The 19,979-nt window shown below is 40.9% G+C and overlaps 1 protein-coding gene across 3 annotated transcripts in view; it reads left to right on the top strand.

Annotated features, from left to right (window-relative positions):
- The window catches only part of MNAT1 (MNAT1 component of CDK activating kinase), a 119,835-nt gene that overhangs the window by 15,410 nt on the left and 84,446 nt on the right, over window positions 1-19,979 (top strand). For all 3 annotated transcript variants that reach the window (XM_032692514.1, XM_032692513.1, XM_032692515.1), the window contains exon 2: window positions 19,437-19,589. In XM_032692514.1, the coding sequence (XP_032548405.1) occupies window positions 19,437-19,589 (153 nt within the window). The remainder of the gene's footprint in view (window positions 1-19,436; window positions 19,590-19,979) is intronic.

The raw sequence follows: 19,979 nt of genomic DNA, 5'->3' as shown, positions 1-19,979 counted from the left end.
GTTTGTGTTGGAAACCCCCCCCTTTAAATATTGCCAGTTCAAAGGTCTGAAATTTCTGTTCCTCATCTTTCCCTAAATGATATCAGATCTTTTACTTGCCAGTCTTTAGCACTGACCTCTTTTGACTAAGGATTGCAATAAATATACTGGTCAAATTTCATTTCATGGTGAGAGCATTTTTTTTGGTGGAAGTTTGGAGTGACTACATTAATAAAACTCTGTTTATTTTCCTTTCCTAATATCTGCAGATTTATTTTTTTTTCAGATTCACTAAGGATAATTTGAGTACTTTTACCTGGAATCTGTTGAGGAATGTATGAATTGCATATAAAAGCTACATTCCAAGCTTTGCTTTGGAGTTTAGCACCTAGAAATTAGAAAATACTAAAATAAGGACTCTTTGTTCAGTCTTAGTGTGATTCCTCTGTATATAGAGTAGGGTACTATTATTGATGTAGAATGGTATTTTTTATCTTGCAGGACCTGTTTTAGGCCATAATCAGAGAATATTTTAATAAGTTATTATTTGGATGTATCAAGTGTATGTAATGAATAAGAGGATCACTGATTTCTTCCTTTTCTGTAGCACTCTGGATATAAAACTTTTTATGCCTATGTATTTCTCCTGTGATATATGTCACTTACTGATGAGAAAAATTATCATGTTTTTGCAGGGATCTCTATATTTTTAAATGCACTATAAGGGGAATGTAGAGCTTCTTTTCCATCCACCTTTCACCCTCAAACACAGAACATGCTTCCACAGCAAACAAAACCAGCCTTTTGAGAGCTTCATAAAGAAAAATGTTGAACTTAGATTGTGCCAATCCTATAAATAGATGTTGGGCATTCCAGGAAAGGGTATTTGCATTAGTTAAGGTAATTATGCTCTAGCTTTGCTCTGCAGTATAGTTTTGGAGTTTTTAGGAGTTTTATTTTATCATGGATTCATGGAATGTTAAGGGGTTGGAATGGGTTATAAAGATCATCTAGTCTCACCCGCCCCTGCCATGTACAGGTACATCTCCCACTAGACCAGGTTGCTCAAGGCCTTAAATTTTGTGTTACAACATTTAGGTCGTAGACAACTGGTGATTTGTACAACCTGGTGTCTGGGCAGATGATCACTGGATCATCCCAATGCTACTGAGCAAGACTGAAAAGTGAAGTTCTGGTCCTGGGGAAAGGAAGCTGGGTATAGAGAGAGTTTCAAAAGGAGTGGGGTTATAAGTGACGTGCTTTTTTCTCCCCCACTTTGATTAGTTATTCTGTTTGCTTTGTTATCCGTCCTCACACACGGTTGTGTTGTGTGGGCACACCTGAGGGGCAGGAGGCTGCAATGCCAGTGCAGGGGCAGGGAGGAGATGGGGATACACAGCAGCAACAAAGTCTTTTTGCCACCAGACAAAACCTGTTGTCCAGCTGCCCCTCTGTGTGATTTCTGGGACACTTTGGCAGCCCTGTGCCTTCACGTGCAGGTTTTGTCTGTGCATTTTTAAGCTGAATTAGAGCAGAAGGGCTGTGCTTTGCCAAGCATCTGTGGTCGTGCCCTTTCAGTGGTATTGTTGCTTGTGCTCAAAACGTTATGACTCTTCCCACACTCTGCTTCTAGCACAAATGAGCTTTGTGACTGGCCATGCTGGTGTAAAATATTTTTATGCTTTGTACACGATCAGACGTCACTGGTCGTGCCTTTTATGTATAAAGGCAGCAGAAGAGAAGTGGTGTGCTTAAGAGAAAGAATAAAAATTAGTGCCTGCAGGTGTGTGTTGACTTTCACCTGAGTCCCCACGGTTACTCCAGCTAATTGAAATCCAGGTGTTCCCTGTGTCACATGCCTGTCCTCTCCTGTTTCAACACTACTTCTTGGCACTGAATGGTGAACTGGTTCAGGAAGATGATCAATTTTAGCGTTTTAGTTATCGGCTAATTAGCTCCTCGTGCTGCTCTAGAGGTGGCAGGGCTTGAATATGGGGTGGGAAACTATGGCAGCCCAGATCTAAAAGTAGGATAAGCTACTGTAGGACTAGACATGCATTCCTTTGCATTTGTAGTAGCCATATTTGATGCCAGTAAAAATGAATACATAAATCTATTTTAGGTACCTGTATGTGTCTTTGTTGATAACTTCAGTGCTGTGCCAGGACAGTGCTGTCCTGGTAACATTTCTACATAAAGGAGTAGGAGTGTGTCACCCATGCAGAAAAAACTTTGATCTCAGGTGATCCCACACAGTCTCCCCAGTACATGCTGTGGGAGTCAAGATGTTTGTTTTAGTTTACAACCTGAGCTTGCAGAGGCTCTATTTGTCTTTTGCTCAAACACTGTATAGCTTGGATTTGGATTTAGCTTAAACAAATCCCAAGGAACTGCCTCTTCATGTTATGTAAAGTTTGCTCCTGAAAATAAAAGGATCATTTGTGGATTACTGAAAGTGTTGCAATTTGGAAAGAGCTGTGCTGGGGAGGAGACAACTTTCTTCTTGGAGTGGGGAGAGTTTTCAGATCTCATTCAGGTCTTCTCATGGTCCTTTCAAAGCTTGGGCAGGGGGATTTGGTTTACAGTGGATTTCTAAAATTGCCACCAGTGTGAATGAAAAGCTGGTACAAGAGATTACTCAGGAGGGTGCTCAGTATGGTCCTTGATAAGAGTGATGGTTTTTGTTTGGCTTACTTTTCTTCTCTACATAAATGAAAGTGAAGATAATACAAAGCAAAAGTTGTTTGCAAGGTAACAGGAATGACAGTGAAGCACGTTTGATCTTTGCATCGCAACTGTTACCACCAATCTGCTTTTTCTATTTTTTTTTGATTTATTTTTTAACACTGTTTACATTGGTAGCAGCTAGAAGACCTTTCATGAGTCCCAACTTAAGAGTTCTCTGCAGGGAGAGGAAAAATCCTTGAATGAGCTGTAGTCTAAAAAGTAAGTGGATTTGAGCAGGGAAGGTGAAGATACAGTGGCAGTAAGAAAAGCACAGTTTCTTCCTGAGTTAGTTGATACAGAGTGTATCCTGCTGAAGTGCTTGCTCAGTCTCATGGATTAGTTTTCAGTGGAGCTGCAGGATGGGATGGGGAATAACACTGGAGTTAGAGCTTCATGGAGCGTAGGTTTAAGTATTTGTGGCTTTTAACCTCTGTGCTGTTTTTCTCCCTCTCCCCACCGTGAGGCAGAACAGGTGAGCTGGTGTCAGGGGATGTTTGTGCACTGTCAGAGGGATCATGATGCAAGTCATCTTTGTCCCCTGGCTTGGGAAGCCATCCCACAACTTTATGGTGCAGGTGGAGAGAAGGACAGGAAAAGTCATGCTCCCATCAGCCTCCTGAAAGTACTTTGTGTCCCTGCAAGCAAGCACTAAACTTGGGGTCTTTTCAAAGTGTACTAGATGCTGTACAGGTGAGTCAGCCTTTTGTGCTAAGGGCCAGGTGCTTGACTTATTTTCAAGCTGGCATGCTAGGACACACTGGCATTCATCACATTTGTAAACACTCCTCAAAGCTGAGGAAGGCTTTTGTCTTGTAACCGGTTTTCAGTAATGCTCTGGGAGTGACTGGCTTGACGCATTTTCCCCAGGTGGCATCAGCAGCCTGTGAAACACAGAGGAAGCATTTCTGCTCTGTGACCTTTACAGCAAGGTGATCTTCAGGGAGGACAACCAGCAGTGAGTGTGTCTGTATTTTTGGTACTTTGCCCAAATATGTGCGCTTTTGCCTCCAGAACAGGAAGTGAAAGACTCCATGTCTTGGACCAGTCCTTTGGGCAATGCAGTTTTGTCCTTGCTTTTCTGCCTCATGTGAATTTGATGCTTGACAAGTCATTGCTGAAGAGCATGAAGAAATACCTTTTGTTTTTAGTGGTGGAAAGATTGTTGCTGATATTGGGAGTGAAACAGAGCAGAGTTGTGGTCTGTTGTGCTGAGTTTTATGTCAAGTTTAGGCTCTCACTTTTCCGAAAGAGTATTCAGGTTTCCCTTTAATAATCTATTAGTCTTTAAAGCCTTTGTTTCTGAACAAAGACTGGAGAGTATTTGTTTGTAGAAAAGAACAAGTAAAAAGGAGTTCCTGATGAGTTTTCCACAATATTTGGTGTGTAGCCTCACTGCTAGGGCTGCTTGGAGAGGGGAATGTTGGGCAGTCCTGGATCCACACTGTGTTGCTAGGGAAAGCAAAAACTCCAGTTACATGGGAATTATCCAGCGCATGTAGTAAGTGTTTTCTCAAGTCTGTATCTGTCTTTTTTCTTTTCTCCTTTCTGTGTTCTGAGGTTTTTCTGTTTGCTTTCAGTAGGCCGTTGTCTTGAGAGGCCTGGTCTTGCAAACAGTAATGAACAGAGTTTTTATTTACTGTTGATGCCTGTGGGACTGTTCAAATAAGTATATGGAGCTGAATCCAAGACCCCCTTGAAGCCCACCAAATATTGTGGTTTTGTTTCCACTCCTTCCTTGAGACCTCAGTTTCTACAGGACTGTGAAACCACTTCAGCTCTCCCTGTAGTAACTGGCTGAAGGATTAGGTCACCTTTTTTTTTTGTTTTGTTTTTTTTTTTTAAATAGTAAAAAAGACCTGAATATATTCACATTTTGACATGTTATGTCTGAGAATGTACAAGCTAGGAGCTGTTGTTTAACCACACATTTTTAGCTTACTTGTGATGAAGTATCGAGTGTTAACATGCCTGTTAAACTGGTATGTTGGGGATGGGAAAAGTGACTTAATTGTATATTGTCAAAACCAAAGAACCTCTTTTGGCCTGGCCATTTAATGGACCATTGAGCTTCACTTGAATCTGGTTTTGCTAAAAGCTGCTGAGCAGCAATCACTTGGGTTTGTCTTTCACTGTTCACTGCTGTGTAGGTGGGGGTACGAGGCAGGTGCTGGTGACAGTTTGAACTGTCTGACACTGTGCCCAGAGTGACAATTGCTGCAGAACCAAAACATACCATTATCTTATTAGTGCATTCACATCTTCATGCAATTACACCATATTATGTTTAAGCTGCCTCCACTGTCCACGTTCCCACAGTTTTAGCAGTTTATAATTTAAAGCCTGTGAGAATTTGACTGAGATTTACTTCCACCTGTACAGCCTGGGTAGGAGTTGGGTGTCATTGTATCTGTGTGGTTAAGGGCAGCTGCCCTGAGAAGCGAGAGAGTATTGTCAAGGTCTTCAGCAACCAGATAAGAGGGAATGACCAGCAGAAAATATCCCTTTGTGGGGGAGAGCGTCTTTCTTTGTTCCATGAAAGCACTTTCAGATAAAAGGTGAAAATTGATCATCTTGGTATTCTGCTGCGTTTAATTTACATAACAGCAACGAAATTCCCTTCCAGTGTTTAATAATGCTGATTTCTGCAGAAAACCCAGTATTTCACAGGTGCCTCAGTTCTATCACTGGAAAGTTTTGCAAACAAGTACTTGTCAGTTCTGGAAACTATAATATATATTGCTGTTAAGGTGATATTTTGGGGTGGAATACTGAGTAAGCATATATGTCTTAAAACCTTCTGAGTCATGTATTCTATTTTTTAATACAGAATGGTTTTGAAGACTCAGCATGCTGTGGTGGAGATACAGCACTAAGCATAAAGAGACATGGAAAGGTGTCTTAAAAGGAGGAGAAAGGAGGGAGAATCTTATGTACATCCCTAGGATCACCAACCATAGCATGTTTTTTACCGGAGAATTTTGTTAAACTGGTTAACTTTGTACATTGGATTCAGGTCCTGCTGCAGTGGGTGTCACCAAACTCGTTTTACAGGGTTTTCCAAGGAAAACACCCATTATGGTGTTTTGTGCCCTGGGTAGGCTGGTGGGCTGTAAATGGCTTTTTCAGATGAGGCTGCAGTTGCTTTTCAGATACTTGTGTTGCACAATGGTACCGTGAGTCATGAACCACAGCCTGTGTCTGTAACAGCATTCTTTTCAGGGTTTAATTGTTGAGTGCAATAGCCAGGGTACAGACTTCAGGATCTGCAAAAGACCCATCTTTTCTTTATCTTTGGCTACCTTTGTTTTATTTTTGATCAGTAAACTTGGCTTATGTCCTTTTTGTAAGTAGGCAAGGCGATCAACTTCTCTATAGCATCCTAATATTTCTTGGAGAAAATGCTGGTAAACACCTTACATATCTGTCCAAAATGTTGCATGTGGTTTTAGGGGGTAGAAGCAGCTTGGATTGCACTTCAGGTAAGAGCTGGAAAGTTAAGGAAGTACTTGAAGTTCATGGGAGTCTGAGAGCTTTAGAGAACTTTAAAAAAATGATATTATAAATAGCAGGAGCAGATTTATATGAAGTAGACTGCTTGCTAATCGTAGGTGTTGGTGGTGAGTTGAAATTGTCTGTGTGACGGTGTTACAGTCGTGGTCCTCAGCATGAAAGTAATCACCTCCCCAGATGTGTGCCACAGCACTGAGCTTTCAAGCCAGAAAAATTCGGATTTCATATCAACATGGAATCATTGGGTTGGAATGGTTTGGGTTGGAAGGGACCTTAAAGATCATCTCACTCCAACGCCCATGCTGTGGGAAGGGATACCTTCCCATAGACCAGGTTGTTCCAAGCCCCACCCGACCTGGCCTTGAAATTTCACAGAACTGTTCTGAAAAGCCTGGATGGAAGGAGCCTTTTTTGCCCAGGTTATCCCCTGTTGGCCATCAAGGACAGTTTGTGCATTAGGCTTGCAGGATTGAGCCCCCAATAATTCATTGGAGTACATAATTCCATAAAATGATGAGAATATTTTAGTCTGGGATCTCCTTAGACATTCATTTTTGTGTAGAGAGAATTATGTATTTTGCAGACATACAGCTTACTTTGGCCAAGAAGGTTAAAGGTGGTCAGTGGTAGCAGGCATCTCCAAAATGTCAGGAATTGGAGGGGTCATTGCTTCCTGAAAGGCTTATCCTTTGCTTTTTTGGGTTTTTTTCACTGGGTCTCCTGATCTGTTGGTCATTATGGAATTTGTTAGTGCCCATTGCTTTATGAGAGGGTCTGCAGAATCAAAAAGTCATGTGGAAAATAGATGTGTTGGTTTTTATATTTTGAGGGAGCGGTTGTGAAAAAATCCTTTTCATTACAGTGTATAAGCTTATCATTTGGATTAGACTAGGAGCATGTAAAAAGCATGAAATTCTGTGTTCAAAGGCTTTTGATCTTCCCAGATTTGTGTGCTGGAGGGTGTACTCTCCTGATTTGTTTTAATTTGACTGCTTTAGTGGCACTAGATAATATCAAGCATTTACTGTGTGTGATTTATATGGGGAAGGAAAATGCTGTTCACTGTTTCTCAGGCCAGGAACAATGTTCTTTACACATGGCCTTAATACAGTTGTGAGCCTAAACAAATGCTGCTTTTCAGTACCTGCACAGATTCCCTGTAATTATGGAGCAGCGTGGTGTTTATGGGAGAACCTGGAGCATTGTTGAGCGTTCCTCAGCTGATGTTTGGGTGAAACAGATCAGCTCAAATATTGTCTGGGGCCGGATTTCCATTTCCTTACTTGTTTTCAGTGGCTTTTTACTTGATCAGTGGGACTAGTGGGCTATGATGCCTCTAGCCATGGATAATGGTGGATTTTGGTTGTCTGCTGAAGTAGTGAATGGAAACGGAGAACTTTTTGTAGTTAACATTATGCAGATACAGGAAGGAACAAAAATGTTCTGCATAATGAGTAAATTAGACCAGTCCCACAGACGGTGGCAGGTGGGGTTTGTGCTAAAACAGGCATCCAAAAAATACTTCTTCCCAGCTATTTCCACACACAAATAACAAGCAAGCAGCAAATCTGTGCTCCGAGTTTGGCGTTTATACACGGGAGGAGCTTCACATAATGATGGACAGATTTCTGGATATTTATCCGACTTCAAATCATTTGACAACAGTTCGATCCTGATCAGCTCACCAGTGTGGGGAGGCAGCTGTGTGTCATCCTGCCTCTTGTCCCAGAATGTGCATCCACTGCTGAGTAACTACACTGGTGTGTTCTGCTTTGTGTGGTTTGTGGCAGAACGTGTACTGATATAAATACTAACAAGAATATAATGTATTTCGTTAAAATGTATTTTTTTTTTTGCTTTTGTCTCTTTGATCCTCCCTTAATACAAGTCTTCTTGCTCCCTCTGTGCGACTGATTCTCCTCACTGACTCTCCTACTAACAAATACTAAAAGAATGAATACACGTCACAAATTTCATCATGATAAAGTTCTTCAAAATGTGCTGGAACTTTGAGAGAATGGTTTGTGTTACGCCTTGAGTATGGTGAGTAATGTGTTTGCTCACTTACTCCTTTGTGTTTGATAACCTGTGAAGCTGCTTCCAGCTTCCCTGGAATAGGGCTGGGTTTTTATTCCCTAATGTCTATAGGAGATGATTGAGGTGCCAGTGTAGCTAATGAAGGTCTGATACATCCTCCTTATTTTTTGTTTAATGCCTAAAAGTACTTGCATTGAATATGACCTTATAATTTAGCTTCCAAAAGTTTGTGTGACTTTCACCAACGAGTTTAAGGTACTGAAATAGCAACTGCCGTTTATTTTTAAGCTTGAGGAAAAAAGCATTTTTTGAAATGATTAAATTTACAATGTAAAAAAAAATGTTCTCTACAAGGCTTTTAGTAGGTCAGGATCTCTGCCACCCTTGAAAAGGAAATTGCAATCTGACCTGCTCAGTGGCCAGCGTGGAATGGGGGAAGAGAGGTTTTGGTGTGGTTTTACTTCTATTTTTTTTTTAATAAGTCAAAACATACTTATTTTTTGAGATTTGTTTCACTGGCCACGTGTTGTAGATTGTAGGATATTTCAAGACATCCCTGAAACATTGATCGTGCTGTGTCCCACCAAGAATGTAATCTTAAGGTCTCCACTGTTTATGAAGCACAGTCTATATTTTATCTCCTGCTGAGAAAAGATGTGATAATGGTTGTTTAGGGATTATGTGAAAATGAAGTGAGGAATGACCCTTAAAAATTGGTAGGAAGTAGGAGATTCCCAAATGAGCCTAGGGAGGTGGGAGAGCTGTTTCAATTGCTACTGTTGGGCTTTTGTAATGAATATCTTCTTTGCAGTTGTACCGGTGAAAATTAAGATTGGTGAGATAAAGAAGCGTTTAAAGAAAATGAGGTAAAAATCTGTTGGGTACAGAAACTGAAACTACAACTGTAACTCGAGGAATTTTAACTCCTGGATTCGTTGGTGCTACAGTTTCAGAGAATGCAGGCACAGAGCCTGAGAAGGTGCCTGTGCTGCTAAAAGAACATTAATGGATCAAAAGTGCTGGCTCTGGGAAGTGACAGGACACACATGAGCTTCAGGCACAAGTTAGCACAGCCACTCCTAAACGAGTGATCCATTTCAACAGGGGATGCTTTACTTGGTTTTGGGTTTGTTCTTTACACGTCCTTTAACTTTTTTAGGTTAAAATAACAAGAAGATTCATCAGAGCATTTCTTTTTAACATATACTTGCCTAGGCTTATTTCTTGGAGGATTAAGTCTGTGTTTGGGTGAAAGATGGCAATAAAATGTTATTAAGTTGCATCTTTTCTTTGTTTTTCTTTCTTCTGATGAGATTTTCTGCAACTTAACGTTCAGAATAATTTAGGCTCTGCTCTGTAAGGTATTTAAGGACTCCATAGAGATCATTTTTCCTTCTCTGACATCCAGCTATTCAAATTTTAATAGTAAAGGCAACAGAGATTTAGCAAGTCACTTTAAATGGTGCTTTAGGGCAGGAAATAAATAATGCCCCAATCAATTGAAATTCCAGTCGGGAATTGGGATATGATGTAAAATTACCTACATTAGTCTGGGAAACCAGCATGCTCTCAACACCAAAAATGCTACTGAGTCCTTAGTATTCAAAGGCTACTGGTGCTTTTGGTCTGTCTCATTGAAAAGGCAGCAGTTTGTTCCCTGAGGCTGTATTGGGCTGATGAAGAGACGGGAATGATGATTTGTTGAGTCATGACCACAGCCCTTTGCTGCAGAAAGGACTTTTTACGTGCTGGTAGAATATATCTCCATATTAAATTGCGTGTTTTATCTGAAACGAGACAAGCTGAGGATGTTTTTTCTGTAGTTTTCTTCTGTGCTGTTGTATCAGCTATGAGAGACAACCAGAATGGTGTGATCTTACTTTCTTTTTCCACAACGTGAAGGAAATTCATCCAAGTGAATCAAGTTTGGATCTCAGACCTATATGTTTTATGGTGTGTGCCAGATAAGATAAATTAATTGGGGTTTGATAAAAGAATATGAATCTGTGTAGTTTGTGAAGACTGCTTTAGACTGATGGCAGGGTGGTTTCTATTATGAGCAGAAGGAACAGATGCTAGAACATCTGTGCCGTGCTTGTCATCCTTTAAAATTTTTTTTTCAGTATTCAAAGATGCATGTAATAGTAGCTTTTTTTTCTCCTTTTTTATTTTTCTTCCTAAGCTCTCGCTGTCTCGAGGCTTCAGTCATTAGAGCACCTAACCAGGACCAACCATGGCTAAGGCTGCAGGCACCTTCTTTGTTATCAAATCTAGTTACCTGTTGAAGACAATCAGGTCATCAGATCCTACCTGGGAGCTTATAGAACTTTTAAAAACTAATTATTGTAAATTTTTTTTTAAACTAATTTCTGTCCTGTTACTTCTGTTGGTTCTGATTCCAGACTCCCACTATGGTGACTGATGAGAAATACAGTTTCCAGTATGAATTTTTTACTCTATTGGTTGGACTCGTGTTAGTTTAAATAGCTTTTTCTGCTGTTTCTCTTGAAAAGCCAGTCTTCCAAATCTTGTGATCATCTAGTTGCCCTTTTGTTCATTTATAGGATGAGCTCATCTGTTTTGAGAGTGAGTGACCAGAACTGCAAACATCACTTCAGGTGAAATCTCACATCCTGCTGGTGACTCTTTCTGACAACAGCAGCTTTTCTGATGTGTCCTTGGGTTCCCTTTTCGTGACTGCACCTCATGGCAGAGGGACCATGAGGTGCTATTTAATTGGTATAGAGGTGTCTCTGCCTCTGTATTGTGCTCTTTAAATGATGAGCTCCCACAGTGACTTTGTGACTTGTTTCAAATGCTTGAATTTTCATTCAGTTGTGTTGCCTTCTGTTTCTATTGTGGAAGGACTTGGCTGTAAAATAATCTTGTGTGCTTTGTTTAAAGTATTCTAAAATAATTTGTCCTGTTCTTTTGATTCTCTTATTTTTAGCAATCCTGAAAAATACTACTAATCCTCTGTCTACTACCCCAGCTATTGTTGCATTCTTTATGTTCTAACTGCGCTTCCACTCACCTTTTTAGAGGTGTGTTGATCAAGCAACTTGTAGGTTACTCTGGAATAATAATCAACACTTCATGGGTTGTGTTCTCTCTCCTTATACTTTTGGATCAAGCTAAACTAGCTCAGTGTGTCACAAAAGCTTTGTAAGAGGGAAGGGAAGGAGAAACGTTAATAAACAGCATAGGGTGCTGTTGACTCAGATTGGGAAGAGGAACAAGCAGATTTTTATGCCCTCCCAGCCAGTGGCTATCCCTTGGATCTTAGTTCAAGGATCTTGTTCAGACTGTGACCTGCCTGTGTGGTGAACCCAATGGGAAAGTTTGTCTGGCTGAAAAATAACCCAAAAAGTAACCCAAAGAATAACCATGTGGCTGCACAAAAGTTGTTCTGGCCTGCTGGAGAGGACAACAGGGCAAGGACAGTGCACAGCAGTGCAAAGACAGGTTACAGCAGCTTCTCTGGCATTGGTGCTGACTTAATATGTAGGGATAGAGTTTTAGTGTTCCTAGGCTGCATATATAAACTCAGGGTTGTTGGGACTTTTGCTGCTCATCAGAATGGGAGCTGGTGTCTTAACCTTTGAGTTCGATCACCCATTTCTGACAAATTAGGTAAAACCAGTTGATTTTATTGTATCATAAGCCAAGATTTATGCAGGAGCTCCCACTTTGTCATGGCAACTTGTTCTTTCAGTCTTTCCAAGCCGAGCAAGTTCGGTGCTAGAGAGGACATCACTTCATTACACTTGGCTTTTTTAGCGCTGACGGGGGGGTTCAGAGCTGTCCAGGACACGGACGATGCACTTACTGCCCCAAGAGGCTGTTTCTTTCAGTCGTTTTTAGTTGTGTGTACAATACACCCACGCTGTGTCTGTGTTTGAATAGCTTAAGGAAACTGGACTGTGTACTTTTTATGCTTTCAGTGAAACACAAGCCTCTGCTCTTGGCAGGAATTTGGCTTGGTTCCTCCCAAAAGCCACGAGAGATGAGCCAACATATGCAGATCATTCAACAGATATGTTTGCAAGAGACAGGTCAAGATCTTGATTTTTGAGGGAGTTTTAAACCTTTGCACGTGTCCCATAGGGACCCCAAACCACTGTTGTTTTTATGGAAAACCTTGGTCATATGCCTGGTTCTCTTACAGATGTGTCTTATCAGCTTTATCTTCTTACTTTCTGAGATTAGGAATGAAATATGGGAGTGTCTTGTGACAAGCCCTCAGTAATGTGGTCATGATATCCCATCATGCCACAAATACCTTTTAGTGTTTTTCCCCTTTTACCATATAGCTACATTTCCTTGTCTTGTTCTCACATGCTGTTCCCACTCTAAATACATTGAGAGTACAGGACAGAAGGTGAAAGCCTTGTTTTGGATCAAGTAAAAGTTTTTTCGTGACTATTTTGGGTCCTCAGAGCGTTTATTTTCTGTTGTCCATGTTTTATTTTTTTCCCAGTGTGATTTTCTTGTGTGTGCAGGTGTTTGGTACAACTGAGTCAGTGAATGCTTAGAGCACTTCAGCAGTCAGACCTGTCAGCCCTGGTGTAGGGCTTTCTCACGAGGTAACACATGGAGACAGAAGGAGAAGGGAGCAACGTGTCTTTGATGGAGTTCTGTGTGGGATCTCAAACTTGTTAACCATAAGTATGTTTGTCTTGAGACAATGGGCAACGTTGAGCTGGATCATGTCTCAAAAAGTGCAGTTTCTGCAATTTAGACAGACGGGAAATTTCGTAATTGTGTCTTAAGTTCAGGTGTGCTGTGGGCAGCTGCTGATCCTCATAGCTACCCAATTTGGTGTTTGCTGAGAACTTGCAGAGTTCTCATTCAAGGAGAATAAAGCATAATAGAAGGGTTATTGACACAGTTGAATTATTATTTTAGTGCATGTGTTTGCCCAGTAGAACATAATGGATTTGGAGTAGTTGTTCTGGTACATTGGGTAAATTCTAGGTCGTTTTTGGTGTGCCTAATCATTGTGAAAGCACTTATTTCTCAATGCCACACAGCTGCTCTTGAAGTGTCAAGTACTGGCCTGTTGTTTGACCAAATTGACATAATGGTGCTGTAAGACATGTTTTTATGATTCTGTCCTTAATTGACTAGGCAGTAGTATCTCATAAATAATCACTTTTATTTAAATACCTATAGAAATGTTTTCTCTATACTGTCCAGAGTTAATACCATGAGAGGTTTAATTTTTTTATTTTTTCAGGTTAAAACAAAAGGCTCATCAGTACTGGATAAATGTGAGTTAAGTTTCAGCTTGCTGCAAACTCTCTTGTCAGGTCCAAGCCACTTGAAATGGTTTTGTAGTGAGATGTTGAAACACAATGGGTGGTGGAAATGTTTCTGTTTATTATTAATTGAATCAGTATGTATTTTTTTTTCCTTAAAATGCCAGTCAGTTAAGGCTGTAGTTCAACCACTACCTGGTCTGCTTGCTTTCTGGTGAGTGCAGCTGAGATGAATGGGTCTGTATAGCAGTGTATGTACATGAGTGTTTGGAAAATAGGGTTAACTGTGGCTGTCTCCTAAATTTTTGAGATGTGTGGGCTCGTTTAACCTCCTCCTTTCTGCAATACGGAGCAGAACTCGTCTGACAGAACAAAAATGAAACAGAAGTGTGTGTATGTATCCTTTTCCCAAAAGATATAAATAGTCTAAAAGGAGGATTGTGTGTTTAGCAGCTTGGCAGATGATGCTGGGAATTGACATAACACAGATATAGGGAAAGTACTGGAGTCTCTTTTTGGTTTTGCTTTGTTGCTTAAAGGAGGAGGTTCAGATCAGCTCTCTGGAGTCTTGATATTTGTGAAAAAAATGAAATGTTAGCTAAGTAATCTCTGAGGTTTTGTGTTGCAGTGTGACTGTGGGCTGAAGAGAAGGGAGCTGCAGACAACTGCAAGTAGCTTATCAACAGTGTTTAAAACCCAAAAATTCATATCTACTGATTGATAGTTTTGATTTCTGCCGGAAAGCTGAGATGTGTCCTGTTGCCATAATGAGCTGTAGTCTCCGTGTGGCTCATGGGCTGCTTGTGAGACCTGTTGGTTTACTAATTGAAGACAAGACTGATTTTGGGTTTTTGGCCGGTTAAGGTTTTGAGAGCATTCTGGAGGTGTCTCCTTACAAGGTGAGAACAGCAAATCTGAACAGAGACCAGGGAAAGAGTAATTGGTATCACCTCCCAGCTCCCTCTTGTATTTGGCACTCAGAGAAGAGATGGCCCAAAACACGTAGCCAGCAGCTTCTGCAAGTGCTTGAATAAGGATTTATGAATTGCTGAAGCTGAGGTGTGAAAAGGAAGACTTTTGTCCCTAACTCCCTATTCATATGGGAGCTCATGATCTCATAAGCTCCTTTATTCTGATGCTCTTGGAAGTGCTTGATGTCATTGCAGTCACTCTTCTTTCTCTTCCCTCTGCTTTTGGGATCCCTAAGCTGTAACATGGGAGATAATTGCTTTTGCTCAGTTCTTCTGGATTTTTTGAATCACAGAGATCATCACTGCCGCAGACTCTGGGAAGAACCTGCCTTCTAGGCTGTGCCTTTTAGTCCATCAGCCCAGAAAATAAACCTGCACTGGCCAACTGCAGATAGTTGATGAGCTCTTGGCTATGTAGCAGGAACCACTGTGGGTTATGAGGATTTGTTAAATGTACTGAAGGTTGAGAAATAAACAGGTTTGGTAGCTGCTCCCTCCAAAGGGGACCGTTCTTGTCTCAGTTCAAGTATCTTTGTAGGAGAACCTAAGCTAAGCAAAAAGCCTGGGGATGTTTCTAGAAGCATCTTTGATTTTAAAAAATCTAGATGTCATTCTGTAAGCTTTCTCATGTGTGTGTTTTCTGTTGGTTTTTAATGTTCCCTTGCCATAAATCAAGTCATTCCATTTCTGTAAGTAAATTTCCCTCTGACATCAGAATTGAGGAACAAGTGAAAACACATCGTTTTTGCTGATTCTTTCTACTCCACTTGTTTGTGGTTCAGGTCTTGGCTATGTATTGAGGACTATTATTATTTTTTAATCTAAACTGGTTTTTCCATAGTGGAGAGGATTATTTGTTTTGTGAGTTACTTAATGGAAACATCTTGGTTATAAAAGCAGAAGAAAGAGGGACTTAGAGATTTTAAATATTTGATACTGTTTAATGAGTGTATCTACTAAAAACAGGCTTTGTAAAGAAGGGTAGTAACTCATTCTGTAATATTCCTAGTCAACAGCAAAAACCATAAAGATTTTTTTTTCCCTGAAATGATTAATGGCTGCATATCTAAAGCCCTGCAAATTTTTGTAATGCTCAGCAGAATCTGCAGTTTTATAAGAGAATATATTGTACTCTGCTACTTGTGAAAATAGCTCTTCCTCTGTTCTGTTTTGTTTGCTCCCTTGCCAGCCAAGCTAGAAAAGTGAGTAGCACTATCGAGCTATGCTAATTTTGTGAGCCATTTTAATCTTTTCACCATCCCAGAGGCTTGATTCCTTATCTGCCATCATCCCTTCACAAAGGGAATGTGTGGGGAATGCAGGATTGGGCACAAATCTTGTAACCTTTGAAGACATTCTATCCAAAACAAACACTTAGTTCCAGTAAGTGTAATTTAGTTGATAAATATCTTAACAGTTTTCTGGAGAGGAACCTCTGCTTGTTTACCAAAAGCATTTTTAGTACAATCCTGGTCCTGAAGTCCATGAACATTGACATGAGGGCATGTAGTGCTGTTTGTGCACAGATGGTGCCAAACCATCTAGATACTGTACTGTTTGCTTTCCTCAAAAATGTGGTGTTGTTCTAGACTGCTTAGAGACCGAGCCTTTTGTTTAATATTTCATGGAAGGAAAGAGAAGAACAAGACAGATCAAACCAGTGTCCATGGAAATGAGAACGAGCATACTGATATTTATTATCCTCATGTCGAAGACCAGGAGACTTTATTGTTCCTGGAGGTGCTGTGATGGCTTTTGTTGATGGCATTACAAATTGTAAAAGTAGCTTCCCTGTCTCTGTGCATGTGTAACTCCTTGGACATTTTCTATTGGTATCTTCATCCCAATTAGCAATTCTTCAGGATACAAACTCAAATCCAAAAAGGTAATGAAATGTCTTGGTGTGTGAAATAGAATACAGATTGCAGGGGCTGTGAAACCTTGGTGTGAAGAGGAGAATCAGCAATATCACACACTGAGTGTTTTAGATCTCGTGTGAAGCTCTTGTCTTCAGGCATACTCAGTATTGAACCAATATATAGACCTGATTTTTAAGCATGAACATTTGTCATGCATATGAAAAATTGCCAATTTAAGGCTTCTAATTTAAAAAAAACTTATGGCCATCTGTTTTGGCCCAAATTTGAAGGTTTTGGTGCTTTGCTCATTTGGGGAAAGCATGTGTTGGGCAGTGAAAGATGCACTGGATGATGTCCTGCTTCCATAGTCAACTGTCTTTCACTAAGACCTATCAGGAAGAGTTGGACTTGCAAAGAAATGGAAGGACCTCCCAAATTGCTGTGGTCTGTGTGCCATGAGGAGCTCTGTAATACCAGTTGTGGTGTTGGGCTGTCCCTCTGCTGCCCAGGATGTCTGGCTGTTGTTTGAGTTGGGTACCTTTGGTGAAGTCACAGAAATTGCTGCATATCTTGAATAAATAAATAAACCACAGGCAAAAAAAAAAAATCATGCTATATTTTTAAATTTTACAGTGCAAGGTAAATTTTTTTCAAGTCACATTTTGAAATCTTTATTTCAAGACATGAAATAATTCATTCAACCTGTCTTTATAGAAGTCTGCCTTCCTGATGTTGGCCTATGCTCTGGCTTTTGCCTCCTGCAGTGAAACCAAAAGGAACTCTGAGTGGGATTTGGGAAATGGCTTTTTTTCCTTCCTCGAGGATCAGATGGGAATGTGTGACCACACGTCGCCGTCGCTGGCAGAGTGGCTGCGGTTTGTGGGGGCAAGAATGAACAAGCCTGGAAGGAAGCTTGGGATCTAACTGTGTGTATTAAACCTATCCGGAGATGGAGAGGAGGCAGGATATGGACAGAGTCCAGGTCTGCCCTTGACTTGTCCCACATAGCCCCCTTTGAGTTCAGAAGGAATTATCTACAAATAAATATAAGGGTGGATGTGCGTGAGTGAGCGAGAATGTGATCACCTGATGTGGGATTCCCATAGTGAGGTGTTGACTCATCTTTTCATGTATGGAAAGCTATTTTCCAGTCCTAGAAACAGTGGTTTCAGTTTGGGAAGGCATCGAAGCACTTATATGAAGTGCTTTTCCATGAAGGGATTTTTCTCCGTAGTCGAGTCCTGTGTAAACTTGAAATATTGATTTAGGGAAGGGGGGAGTGAAGTAATTTCAGGTGCTACTGTCAGTGTATAATATCCTGCACATGGAGCCCCTGTTCTGTTGGTCCTTAGGCAATACCATGACAAAAAACCAATGCAGACACCTGCACTTGGATGCACCTGCCGAGTTCTGTAGCTTTACACTCCTTTTTCTGTAACTTAGGAAAGAAGAGGCAGGGGTTTTCTGTGCGGTGGCTGCTGCACGGAGAGAGACACATAAACAGCACGAGCTGCCAAAATGAAGGAGGCAGTGAAACTGTCCTTATGTTGAGCCCTTGCATCCATGGACAGGTTGGGGGAGGAAGGAGAAAACCGTTTCCCTGCCTTTCCTGCTTTAGTAGTGCTTCTTCTGTAGCAGGAACCTAAATTGTTTTCTTTATATTCATTATACTAATTTTTCATTATTTTCTTGAGCCTGTGTCCCAGAAACTTGTGAATTTCAGGCCTAGTGTCCTAAAAAAGTTTGATCTTTCCTTTCCCAGATAACTTGTGTTTATAAATACACTTCGTTTTCTAACCAAAGGAATTCTGGAGCAGGAAAATGCCCAACTAAATTCAAGGTCTGCTCTTTAACATTGGCAGCTGCTGTGCAAGATGCATTTCAAAGCTGAAAATGAAAGTTCTCCTTGTGTTAACAACAACAAAAAAATTCCTCTTTTTTTTTTTTTTTTAATTCTGAGATACAATTGTGTTTGTTTTGCACTTTCTAATCTTGAAAACAGAAACTGGGTAAAACTGGTTGGCTCTCCTCAGCTCTGCCTTTGCAAGGACTGGAACCAGTTTAGCTGGGGGTAGGTCAGCAGAGTGAAAGTTTTGTTTAAGATCCTTCGCAACTGTGTCAGTGTTGTTTTTCTTGACTTGTTTAGCTTTTGTGCTGGGTTTATGAAGGTGCAACACAACTTAGCCCTTAATGTACAACTGTTTTGGCTTCAATATAGCAAAGCTATAAATAGGCACTCCTTTGCCTCCCCAGCAGTAGGAAATGACTGCAGCAGGTGTTGTCCTCTGCTAGAAATTTGCACACTATTACTACCCAAGTAATTTTTTTAAAATTGGCTTTCTTGTTGTTTGTTCTTCCTTTATTAAATGCCAACTGATTGGTCAGCAAGCATCACATTAAAATAGTAAATCTTCGTTAAGACAAAAAATAAAAACAGAAAGGTATTTTTGCTTTACTTCTGTGCAACCTCTGTGTAAAGTTTATTTTATGTGCAATTTTAAAGGTATTACCAGAAGGCACAGGAAAGCTGCATAATGCTGGGTTGCTGCCTGAAATGGTTTTTCAGCCCTTTTGGCTTTACCTGGCTGGAGTTTAGCTGAGGTTTGTTATAGCAGTTCCTCTGTGGTAGGACTGGTAGATGCTTGGAAGGCTGTGGGCAGGGTTTGTATCTGTGCTTGTACTGAATTGTCCCTTGCACTGTGGCACCAGGAAATAAACGGGGCTTTTTGTGCAGCAAGGTGGTGCTTAGAGCTGAGTGAGGATGTAGCAGCACGGCCCATTCAAAATGGGTTTGATGGCGTCAATAAACAAACTTCCCCTCAACACAGACCCCGTCGTTGTTTGGATTAACTTTGGGTCCCAGCAAAGGGACGGAGTTGTTTGGGCAGGGAGAATAAATGTGTTTGTGCTGCCGAGATTGTTTCCGTTCAGCCGCGGTGCAGAGTCCTGGCCTCCTGCCGCACTTGGGTGCTGCAGGAACGGTGAAATCCGGGGGAGATGTAGGGTGCAAACAGCAAACAAGGGGGGCAATGCTGTGTGTCAGTTCCTGTTTAACACCTGTCTACCCGTACACCCCTTCCTTTCCCCTGCAGATGCGAGAGCTGCGTGGAGCTGCTGTTTGTGAGAGGGGCTGGGAACTGCCACGAGTGCGACACCCCCCTGAGGAAGAGTAACTTCAGGGTGCAGCTCTTCGAGGACCCTGCTGTCGACAAGGAAGTGGAAATTCGGAAGAAAGTGCTGAAAATGTGAGTGTCACCAGTTTAAAGAACAGAAGGTGGAAGTATTTAATGGATCGCAATTTTAAGAAATTGACTTTTCCAGTAGTACAGAGGAGATTTTTTTTTTTTTGAAGTGACAAATGATAAAACTTGACTCCATTTATCATGGAGGGATTTCAAAGAATATGATTTTATGCAACAACTGAGGACTTAATTCTCAGTTAAGCCTTAAGGGATTCCTGCTTAGCATTAGAAAATGAGTGTTTCTATGTGGCCTCCTTTGGCAAAGTCTTGCCTCCTAAATGGAGATGATTAGATGTTGAGGAGTACAGCTGCTTTCCCTTTGAGGGGGTGAACATGGGAGTAGGGCAAGAAACAGGACCTTGATTGTTTTGTTCCCTGGGGACCTGTTCTCAG

The sequence above is a fragment of the Chiroxiphia lanceolata genome, chromosome 6 (genome assembly GCF_009829145.1).
Source record: "Chiroxiphia lanceolata isolate bChiLan1 chromosome 6, bChiLan1.pri, whole genome shotgun sequence".
Lineage (NCBI taxonomy): Eukaryota > Metazoa > Chordata > Aves > Passeriformes > Pipridae > Chiroxiphia > Chiroxiphia lanceolata.
The sequence above is the reverse complement of the archived record's forward strand: the minus strand, read 5'-3'. Positions and strand labels throughout refer to the sequence as shown.